The sequence below is a fragment of the Miniopterus schreibersii genome (genome assembly GCF_964146895.1).
Source record: "Miniopterus schreibersii genome assembly, chromosome: 18".
Taxonomy (NCBI): Eukaryota; Metazoa; Chordata; class Mammalia; order Chiroptera; family Miniopteridae; genus Miniopterus; species Miniopterus schreibersii.
The window spans coordinates 803,700-815,654 of NC_138121.1; the positions used below are offsets into that span (position 1 = coordinate 803,700).

The window sequence follows — 11,955 nt, forward strand, 5'->3', positions numbered from 1 at the left end:
AATTTGGTGGATGACGCGCGCACACACACTCACACACACACACGCACACACACGCGCACACACACGCACACACACGCACACACACGCGCACACACGCGCACACACACGCGCACACACACGCACACACACACGCGTGCACACACGCGCACACACGCGCACACACGCGCGCGCACACACGCACACACACGCGCACACACACGCACACACACACACGCACACACGCGCGCACGCGCACACACGCCCCCAGAAGCCTCACTGAACACTGTTTCCCTAAAAAGTTTTTAGCCCGCCCGACGGAGACCACTGTGTCCGGCACACAAGTGAGGCCTGTCGGTGCCTAGTCGCTGTGCTGTGTGCCTGGCAGCCATACACTGCATGCCAACGGTAACCGAAAAGTAGTTTAAAAAATTCTGAGTATTTCATTAACCATCGAAACCGTACAGCATTTTAACGAGGGAAGCCCCGGGACCGTCATTGCCACCCCTCCCCCGCTCCCCGCTCCAGCCGCGGCCTCGAGCGCCCCCCAGTGGAACCCGGCCCGGCGCTCCGGCCACCCCGCAGGGCGCACGCGCAGACCCAGCACGGCGCACGCGTCGCAAGTTAGGGCGCGAAGTCCGAGCGCCGGCTGCTCGGTCGCGCGAGGCCGTGCGGAGGACGAGGTGAGCGGGCGCGGGCGGGGGCGCGGGCGGGAGGGACGCGAGGGTGAGGGCGCGCTCGCGGGGGGCCGGGCGGGGCGCCTTCAGGGCGGGAGGAGCCGGGGCGCGGCGCGGGCCTCCCTGAGGAGGGGGACGCGTGACAGGCGCGGGGTCGGGGGCGCCTCAGGGGCTGAGGAACGACCCGGAGGGAGGTTCGCGCGCGGGCGGGGGGGCTTCCCAGGTGGAGTGTGGGGGCCGGGGAGCCCCGGGAACTGGGGGGCAGGGCGCGGGCGGGGGGCTTCCCAGGTGGAGTGTGGGGGCCGAGGAGCCCCGGGAACTGGGGGGCAGGGCGCGCGGGGGCGACCTCTCCTCCCTCCCGCCGCTTTCTGCCCCCTCAGGCCCCAGTTCTCCTGCTCTTAGGCCTGGACGCTGCCGCTCCACCTGCTCCGCCCCGACACCCTGACCCCCGACACCGGGCACCCGACACCCTGACGGGACCGGAGCCTGTTCCCGGCTCTGACATCTCTCGGCCCTGTCCCTCCTCTTCCCCGCCCCTCATCCCGCCCCGTCCTGCCCTTCCCCCCCCCCGCCCTGCCCTTCCCCCCCCCCCCCGCGCCCTGCCCTCCCCCCCCCGCGCCCTGCCCTCCCCCCCCCCGCCCTGCCCTTCCCCCCCGCCCCTCGGCCCCAGGCCCCTCCCCCTCATCTCGGCCCCGCCCCCGACTACTGGCTCCGCCCCTCGTCCTGGCCCCTCCCCTCATCTCGGCCCCGCCCTTCGTCCCTCTCCCGCCCCTCCCCTCGGCCCCGGGCCCCGCCCCTCATCCCGCCCCGCCCCTCTGCTCCTGGCCCCGCCCCCTCTGCCTCAGCCCCACCCCCGCTCTCCGTTGTCTCGCCCCCTCTGCTCTTCTCTCCCAGCACCGCCCCTTTCTGCTCCTCTTAAAAACTTATTACTTACTAAAAGCTTTTTAAATTCATTTTTCAATTACAGTTGACATAATATTACACCGATGTCAGGTGCGCAACAGTGATTTGACATTTACTTAACTTAGGAAATGATGGCGCCATAAGCCTAGTGCTCATCCAGCACCTTGGTCCTGTGGTTCCCCCCTCTGCTGACCCCTCCCTCTTCCACCCCGCCCCTCTGCTCCACCTTCTCTACCCCAGCCGCTTCCCTCCTCTCTGTCTCTCCCCCTGGCCCTACGGCTCCTTGTCTCTCAACCCTGTTCCTCCCCCTCCACCTGTCCCACCCCTTCTGTCTGTGTCCTTCCCCTCAGTCCCTCTGTGGGCCCCTTCCTCTCCCTCAGCTGCGCCCCTCCTTTCTCTCAGTCCTCCTCCACCTCAGTCCTGCCCCTCTCTGTGTCTCCTCCCTGAAAACTAATGAGGCTGGGCCCGTTTCATATGCTTATTTGCCATTTAGTTATCTTCTTTGTGCAATACCTATTGTTCAAATCTTGTAACCTTTTTGCTCTTATTTTGTCTGCTTTCTTCGTACTGATTTGTATGAGTACTTTATATATTTTGCATATGAATTCAGTCCTTTGAAGAATCTTTCCTCATTCTGTATAAAACATAAATTATGTTTCAAAATGAAATTCTATGGCTTATCAAATTAGTTCAGTTCATTGTGGTTTGGGATTCAAGTCTCTTTTCCAGGGACTGAGGCAGCATGATGTCTGTAGATATGTAAATCTCCGTGAATATAAGGGTGTCCCCCCAAAAATATATACACACTTTGAATAATTATTAATTCCAATGGGTTAAATCTGAAAAGAAACATCAATTGAGCTATCATCTGTTAAAGGTGTATACATTTGTTGGGACACCTTATATATTTGTGTGAAATGAGCTAACTCCCTTTGCTTAAGATCACCTCCACCCCACTGTCAGGTCCTAATTATGCAGAGCATTTATAAGTCTCTCTGTGTAATTTCTGCAGGTCCAGAGGTTTCTGTGTTCTTTCTTCCTCTGATACAAATCTTCCACAACAGTGTGTTCTGGAGCAGCTTGCCTTTTCAAGTATCTCCGTCCTGCAAAGGACCAAGCTGTAAAGATGGCGCACATGACAAACATTTTGGATATCTTGAGAAATCCTCAGCTCTTTTGTATGCATGATCCAGAAGCCATTCCAATAAGAAATCCAGGGGTTCTGAAAATTTCTCATGAAAAATTTATGCATTTTCAGTCCCTATCTGTGACTGGGCCTCACCGAGCTGTGAGCCAAATCTGGGAGCTCTGTTGTCAGTGGCTGCAGCCAGAGACCCACACTAAGGAGCAGATGATGGAGCTACTGGTGCTGGAGCAGTTTCTGAACACCCTGCCAGAGGAGGTTCAGACATGGGTGAGATCAAGACGACCCAAGAACAGCAAGGAGGCAGGAACCTTGGTGGCAAACTTGATCCAAGCATGTCGGGAGGAAGGTGAGAGAGGAAGGAAGCACCTGACCATTTCCATTTATTGAGTATTTGCTGTTTGCCTGGCATGTCATGGGAACTGAATAGAAATGTGCCGAATGAATGAAGCAATGAATTTTATAATCCCGTCTAATCTGCCTCCTGCGGCAGGGAAGAAGCTTTTTGGTTTGGACTTTGCTTGTAATATTTATTATTTCTCTGAGAGTACCCTTCTCTCCAGCTTTGTCCTCTCCCCCCAGCTTCTTACCCAGCCTAAACTTTAGTATCACCATGAAATAAAACCACACCCAGGCAAAAAAGCAGGGTATAAAATGTGGAAAATAATGCTTAGAAGTTTAATCTCTGCTAAAATTTGATTGGTCTCTTGGACACTCAAGTTATTAGATTGAATGAAGGGCATTTCAATAATGAGAAAAGAATGCTGTTTACTCCTCATAGTCCTTTGAATAAAATTGCGAAGGGGAGAGAGAGAGAGAAAGACAAGAGAACAATAAGTTAGAATTGAAGACCATAGCTATCTCTGGAGAGAGCTGGTGTGTGGACAGGAAAAAGTACATGGGTAGATGTAAATTAATTGGGAATGTTCTTGTTTTGGGGTTGGGTAGTGAATTTGTAGGCCTTATAGTTAAAACTATAAATGAATAAATTTAAAATAGACATGAGAATCATGCAAGGCTCAATGCTGATGTCATATATCAACAAATGAAGAATTAAGATTAATCCAGTTCTGTGTGCTTGCATTCCTTAAAATAATTTTGAAGATACTGATAGTGAACATGTTGAGTGCTTCAGTGTACTATATTCTAGGTGTTATATGTATAGTAATTTATTTGCTTCTCTTAATAGCTCTTGGTATAGGTATTACTCTTGCTCTATAGACAAGGAGACAGAAGCACAAAGAGGCTGAGTAACTTGCTCATGGCCCCAGGATTAGTCATTGGCAGTCAGGATTCCTGCAGGCTCCTGCATCTGCACTTTTAATCGCAGTGTTTCACTGCCTCTGGTGGACACAGGGAATATTGTCCCAGAGAGATTAAAAACTTGGCCAAAGACGGAGTTATTGATGGAGCTGGAATTCTGGGGAAAGGAAAGAGAGCTTCCTAGGAGAAAGAAACATTAATGCAAGGTGCACTTGGAAAGACGGTCCAGGCAAGAAAGGCCTTTAGGGTTCAGGTTTCTGTCGGGAAGGTGTGAGCTGTCTTCTAGATAAGGGAATTAAAAAGATGTAGGGGAAGTGTAATAGTAAGAGCTGCCATTGTTCTTCATGCCTATTTGAGAAATGGGTTCCCTGGTGATTCTGAGTGTATAGTGAGACTGGGAACCACTGATATAGAGGGAACTTCCACTGTAGTTGGAAGGCAATGGGGAGTCATTGAAGGGTTTAGAGCTGGGAAATGACTAGACAGCTTTTTAAGAACTTGCTATATTGAGCTGAGAAATTCCTATGGTCTTTCTCTTATATGTAAGTCCAGGACTGCCACTAACCTCCCATGGCAGGATAGGGTGCTGTGGGAGTGGCAGGCCCCTCTCTCTGTCAGTGGTTGCTGTCAGACTAGACTCAATTTCAGAGTAATTTCTTTCTCTCTTCTAGGTTTCCCTGCTCAGAGCTCTGTCCTTGCAGACGGGAGGAACACCAAAGAACATCCAGAGGTGGAACCAAACACGTTGGACAATTTGCCCTCTGCTGGATGCCAGGTGAGTCAGGCTTTCCCCTGACTTGGTTCTCCAAGAGGGGGATCTCACCTTCCTGGTTTCCGAACCTTCCCTATCTAATCAGCCACATCCTCTTTAAGTTTTCATATAACTATCATGTAACTCTGCGTTTTCCTGGCTTACCTGTGTAAAATTTTCTTCTGACTCTTGTATCCCCCTTTGTGGCTTTATTTTTCTCTGTTGTACTTACCACTATCCCACATAGTATATCTTTAACATTTTTTTACCTCTCTTTTAATTTTTGACTTATTGATTTTAGAGAGAGGGGGGAAGGGAGGGAAGGAGAGAGGAAGAGAAAGAGAGAGAGACATCGATTTGTTGTTCCATTTATGTAAGCATTCATTGGTTAACTTTTTTATGTGCCCTGACCAGGGATCGAACCCACAACCTTGTGTATCGGGATGACTCTCTATCCAACTGGGCTACCCGGCCAAGGCCTCTTTCTACTTGAATTAATGTTTTTGTTTGTTTAGTATTTTGTTTTATCTTTGGTGTTGGCTTATTCAAAGCAACCCTCTGGCTTGCACTATTCTGCTCCTTTTTACATACACAACAAATGGCAGTTAGTATGGGGATATGATGCTGTTGTGGGATTTTCTTTTTTTCAAAAATGCACTCCTTAATGTTCTTGTTCAATTGTAGTTTGAAACCTCAAAGACAATCAATGAAATTAATACATTGCTCTTCCTTTAGAACCATAAATAAGTCATGGGGGGGTGATTAGCAAAAAATTGTCTAAGACGGCTCCCTGATGGGGAGGTAAGAGGGGAAAAAGGTAGAGAAACATTGTTCTAGAAGATATGCTTCTGAAAGTAGCACTTTGTTCCTGCAGAGTCCATCTCAAGGATCCCAAGTGGAGGTGCCCACAGGAACTGCCCAGGTAATATAAATGAGGAATTTATAAATGGGTGGATTATGAGAAATCGGGGAGTGCCTGCCCCACCTGAGGGCAGCTATGATTGAGCTGCAGTTCATGGTGCCATGTGAGAATGTGGGTCTTCCGACTTTTTAAAGAGAAGCCAAAACTCCAGTAAATAATATTAAATCTACCAATTTTTTTGTGTTGGTAGCTAACAATGAATTTTTAAAAATGACTAAAAAACCCATGTGAGCCAAATAAACCCCTCTGTAGGAGCTTGGCAGCCAGTTCATGATCTCTAGTTTCATGTTCATTAATTTGCATGTTTCCCTGAAAACACAAACTGTGAATATTAATAAAACAGGTGTCATAGTCTTATGTAGTCTTCTAATACCTGCTTTTTAAGTTCAACCTTAGGTTACCCAGATTGTTGTGTGGAACTGTAGTTAATTAGTTTGTGTTGCTGGGATATTCTATTGTGTGACTGTACCAAAATATATTTATCTCTTCTACTATAAACAGACGTTTGGATTGTTTCCAGGTTTTGGATGTTACAAATAGCACTGTTATAAACATCTCTGTCTCTGAGTACACATGAGCAAATATACCTAGGAATAGAATTTCTGGGTCCAGAGTGGTTTACCAATTATATTTCCTTAACATCTTTTGTTGTTGTTGTTAACCCTCACCCAAGGATATTTTTTCCATTGATATTTAGAGGGGGGGGGGGGAGAGAGAGGAGAGAGAGAGAGACAAACATCAATTGGTTGCTTCCTGACCCAGGCCAGGGATTGAACCCGAGACCCTTCGGTGCACCAGCCGACGTTCTAACCACTGAACCACACTCACCAGGGCCATTGGTTGATTCTTATATGCGCCCTGACCTGACATCGAACCCATAACCTCAGCTGCATTGGGATGACGCTCTAACTAACTGAACTACCTGGCCAGGGCCTGAGCTCTTTGTGTTTTACGGATGAGTCACTGAGGCTTCACCTAACCCACACTCACAAAGCTTATAAGTGAACCAGAGCCAGGATTTCAACCCAGCTCTCTGAGTCCTGAGGCTGAGGCATTCCTCCAACCCAAATTTGTAGTAACTGGCAGCAGAAACTGTCTCAGAAATGTTTCCCTTCTCTTGGACAAGACAGAGGTACATTGCCAGGTCGCTGTAACCCCCAGTTAGAATACTCAGAAGCATCCTCCTGGTCTGCACATGAGCTTCACGTTCAGTTGTCTCTTGTCAGGCTCCTTCCCCCCTGGGGTAATTTCTGGGTTTTGAGCATTTGTGATTGTGTTTGTTGTTTCAGGAGTTCGTGACTTTCCAGGATGTGTTTGTGGACTTTAGCCTGGAGGAATTAACCTCCCTGAGCGCTGCTCAGAGGAACCTGCACCGGGAGGTGATGCTGGAGAACTACAGGAGCCTGGTCTCCTTAGGTAAGCCTGCCTCCCCGTGGCAGTCAGCATGGTTTACAACTCTTTTCTGTCCTCTCATGAGTCACAGTGGTTCACCAAGTCAGTGAGTCTCAACCCAGATCAGAGACAATATTTTATTATCAAATTCACTGTCACTCATAATATAGCTAGCACTTTTTGGGCAGTTACTATGTGTCAGGTATTAGTCTTTATAGGAACTTATATGTCTTAACTCCTTTAATTCTTATACTAGTCCTATGAGGAAATACACTTGTTATCATTATCATTATGGCCATTTTACAGATGAGGAAACAGAGTCATAGAATGAAGGTTGTCACAGGAGGAAAACAGCCCTATGTTGTTCCCTTTTCAGCAGTTCCAGCATCAGATCCTGTGCTGAAGTAGAGAGCCTGGATCACTGCCCTCAGGCCCCCTCTTCAGTTTTCATTTTAGAGCAGAGTTTCTCAACCTCAGCACTATTGACATTTGGGCCAGGTCATTCTGTGTTGTAGGGGCGTCCTGTGCACTGCAGGACATTGAGCAGCATCCCTGGCCTCTACCAGTAGCACCCCTTTTCCCCACCAAAGTTGTGAAAACAAAAATGTCTGCAGACATTGCCAAAGGCCTCCTGGGGGCAAACTGGTTAGAAACAGGCTTCATTTTTCTTTTATTTTTTTAATATATCTTTATTGATTTCAGAGAGAGGAAGCAGGAGAGGAAGGGGGGGGAGAGAGAGAGAGAGAAACATCAATGATGAGAGAGTTGTCACTGATTGGCTGCCTCTTGCACGCCCCCGACTGCAGATTGAGCCTGAAACCCAGGCAGGTGCCCTGATTGGGAATTGAACCAGTGACATCTTGGTGCATGGGACAACGCTCAACCACTGAGCCACACCGGCTGGGCCTCTTCTGTGTTAATTAGCATCTCCCTTATTATCAGCCTTTAGAGCCCAGCCTGGGAGGTGCCGTGTGTTCAGGACAGAACCCCCAAGTCACGAGTCTTTTTCTTTAACAGGGTACCAGTTCTCTAAACCCGACATTATATCACAGCTGGAAAAGGAGTCATGCGAGATGGAGGCAGATGGTGATACAAAGACAGGTCAAGGTGAGTAGGGAGGGGTAAGCCTGTGGAGACTGAAATCACGGGACAACCACCCCACCCAGTCAGTCTGGTATGGGGCTGGGGGCTGTTGGTCAGGGAACAGTCTTCAAAGCCCACTCAGGTCAGGGAAAAAGCTGGTAGGTGCTCTCACCTCAGGCTCAAGAGGAGTCGCCACCTCATTCGTGCTCAGTGCTTCCTTTCATCTCATCTCTGAAGCTCATCTCTTCCTACAGTTCACGTTCCACTCCTGCCCAGCTCCAAGGCCAGTTTCCTTTTCTCTAGTGTCCCAAACTCTCCACTCATCTGTGCCTTTGCTCTTGCAGCTAGAAATCTCAGGTTTTTCCTCTTTCAGCGAGATGAGCAGGAAACCACGGGCTGATTCCACTTGTCTTTCCAGCTGTCTCCTGTTTTCTCTCATGCCAGCTCCTCAGGCTTGTTAACACCCAGAGGCTTCCTCCGGCTTCCCTCCTTAACCCCACAGCCTGGTTTCCATCCCCTACCTCTGCCATTGCTCTCTCTCTCCCTCTCACTCACTGTACAACTACCCCCAACATCCCCACTGACATCCTTCTGTGGCTCAAGGAGAAGAACTTTCTAGACTTTACCTTCTCCAAGCTCTATGGCTACAGTGTGATAACATTTTCCATCTTTACAAAATGCTCTCCTGTGAATGTGTGTCAGCCAGGATCATGGTTGTCATTCAGTGGCTAACAGAAAACCACACCCAAACTGGCATAAGTCATCGAGGGGTTATTAGCTTCAGTACTGGTCATTGATTGGGCTTCAGGGATGGTTGGACTTAGGGGCTCGCTCCGTGGTGTTATCAGACATAGTTTCATTTTGTTTTTTCACTTTGCCAACAAGTCCTAGAAGTGCTCTTCCGTTCCTGTCCTGGGAGGCGTGTCCAACCAAGAAGCATTCTTAAGAACCAGGAAGCTTCTGTCCTAGAAGCTGTTAACACACCCTCCTCATTTTGGGCCACAACCCATTACTGAACCTGTAGGTGTGCCCAGTGTCGTGCTAATTGACACAGCCCTCCTGCCTTTTCCTGTTTGGGCGGAGAAGTGGGTGTCCCCTCCCTCCAGACAAAATTCAGAGACGACATAGGGGACTCCTCTACCTGCCTCCTGTTTCCTTCCTTGTCTTCGCGTCTTTAATTTGTTCATTCATTCTCTGATTCTTTCCGTCATTCCACAGTATTTATTGAGCTGCTGTGGTGCGCCAGGCCCCATCAGGGGGAACAGCGTGTACAGAGGCCCTGAGGTTGGAAGGAGCTTGGGTCTTCCAGAAACAGGAAGGAGAGTGACATGCCTGAGTGAAGTGGAGGGGATAGGGGAGGAGGTTGCAGAGAGATACGGGCCAGCCCTCGTGGGGATGTATTAAGGAATGTGGGTTTCATCCCAAGTTAGATGTGGAAAAGGTATTCGGAGGTTTCAAGCCAGGAAATGAGGTATTAATGACACCTTAGAACTGTGCTGTCCAGTGTGGCAGCTGCTAGCCACATGTAGCTACTTAAATTTACAGTAATCAAAATTACATAAAATTTAAAATTACAGCAGCCACATTTCAAGTGCTCATTAGCTACATGTGACCAGTAGCTACTGTATCTGACAGCAAAGATACAGACCATTTACATTACTGCAGGGTATCCTGTTGGGCACCTCTGCTCTAGAAAGCTCCCTCTGGCTGTTCTAAGGAAAACGGGCTGTAGAGAGACCAGCAGAGGAACCAGTAGGGAGGCTGCTGAGGCCTGGCAGGCCAGAGTGGATGGAGGCTGCAGTGGTGGTCGCCAAGTGCTCGGGACTGCAGTGTTCTCTGAGAGGGGACCTGGCGGAACGTGCTGAGACGTTGGTCGTACAGCAGGAAAGGAAACAGGAGTCAGTAAGTACTTCTTCAAAGACCATTTCCAAAAATTGAATCCACTGTGGTGGGTCCGTTACCCTCTTCTCCTGATGACTCCCAGGTCTGTTTCCTTGCTCGGCTGTTTCACCTGCACTCTGCTCAGGGATTTTGAGTGTCCGCCAGGATGCAAGCACTGTGTTCATTATTGTCTCTTCTGGCCTACAATCTTATACTTGGTTTCCTTGGCTTCAGTCTCTTTCCCACCCAGGGAGTTGCCTTTATAAAGCACAAACTTTTGACCAGCTTCTTACTTCCTCAAAAGAAAACCCAAACCTTTAGCAAAACATTTAAATCCCTCCCAATCTCCACGAGATCGGTCCTGTTATTTTTGGTCCCTTTCTCCTGTTTCTGCTATAATAATGTGTCTCTGTGAGTAACAAGAGTAGAGGAACTTCTACATTTCTTTTAGATTGGGAGAAAGGACCTGAAACCAAAGATCTAACTCCAAAGCAAAGCCCGCCTGTAGAAAAACCATCCTTGGGGGCAGGAGTGGAGGATCTGGAAGGAGGTAACTTCTGGCACGTGGGACACACGGTAGAGCCTTCTGATGGCCCACTGGATTCAAGTCGGGTCAACAAGGAGAAACCTCTGAGCCCTGTAACAGAGAGTGAGCCCAAGACCCTCGCTCAGGAAGGAAGCCTCAACAGTGATGAATTTGAGAGAAGTTCAAATCTTCCTGAACAATCAGAGGGGCCTCTAGGAATGGCTCCCCAGGAACATGCTGCTCCTGGGGCTTGCACCAGTCCCCCGCCGATAGTCAGCAAACCTTCCCTCCAAGAAACCAGAATTAACAGATGTGAATTTTGCCAAAGAACCTTTTGTACCCAAGCGGCCCGTAAGAGGCACGAGCAGATCCATACTAGGAAGAAATCCTTTAAAGGTAAGCAATGCGCAGAAGCCCTCTGCCTCCTGCCGGGACTCACCAGACGTCTGGGGTCACCTTCCGATGACGAGTCGCCTGGAAAGTCATTCACCGAGCACCCAAGTGTCCCTGAGAGGATCCACAGTCAGGAGGGCTACTATGAGTGTGTCCAGTGCGGCAGAGCTTTTGTCCAGGATGTGCATCTTTTTCAGCATCTCCAAGCCCACGAGGCTGCTAAGGCCCTTCCACCTGTGTTGCCCGGCAACAGGACGCATCTGATTCGATATCAGCAGAGGCACGACTATGTTGGGGAGAGAGCCCACCAGTGCTGCGACTGCAGCAGAGCCTTCAGTCAGAGCTCGCATCTCATCTCACACTATCGGATCCACGCTCTGGAGAGGCCTTTCCAGTGCCGGCTGTGTGGGAGATGCTTCAGCCGACCCTCACAACTCACGCAGCACTATCAGACCCATTCTCTGGAGAAGCCTGGTGAGTGCAACTGCTATTGAAAAAACCCTCAGAACATTCCCAGCATCTCTGGCTTCATCCTGGAGAGAGGCCCTCTGAATGAGAACGCCTTCTGCCAGCCCTCACATTTTGAGAACAACTTGAAAATTCACCTTCGTGTGCCCAAAAGACAGGGAGTGGTTGCAAGAATGTACAACCATCTTTTTGCACAAGGAACTTCAACACATGCATCAGTAGTCACACAGGCCAAAAAACTCACATAGGAAAGAAGCTAATTTCACCCTTGTGTTGCATAGGAAAGAAGCTAATTTCACCCTTCTCGGGCAGTATTCCTAGAATAGGGAGCCTTGAAGCCGACATTCTGACCAAAAAAACACTTGTGACCAGTAGCTGGGCTCCAGACAGGGAATCTGTTGCCTGAATTTTTATAGAAGTTTACATACATTTTCACCATACAGATGTATCGGCACAGGGCACGGTAGAAAGATTTTTGAGGTGTACCTGTATGGATTCACCCACTGGTGCAATTGGTAATATATTTACACAGTACCTCATAATATACAAAACATTGCCATGTGTATTATTTTATTT

At 49.0% G+C, this 11,955-nt stretch overlaps 1 protein-coding gene across 1 annotated transcript; it reads left to right on the forward strand.

The window, feature by feature from the left end:
* Positions 1–585: 585 nt before the first annotated feature.
* ZIM2 (zinc finger imprinted 2) lies at positions 586–11,621 on the forward strand. Its single transcript, XM_081119993.1, has 7 exons — positions 586–659; positions 2,569–3,049; positions 4,635–4,738; positions 5,589–5,636; positions 6,926–7,052; positions 8,046–8,135; positions 10,444–11,621. Exons 2-7 carry the CDS (start codon positions 2,683–2,685, stop codon positions 11,403–11,405), a joined length of 1,698 nt encoding a protein of 565 aa, XP_080976119.1. The 5' UTR covers positions 586–659; positions 2,569–2,682; the 3' UTR covers positions 11,406–11,621.
* Positions 11,622–11,955: the final 334 nt, after the last annotated feature.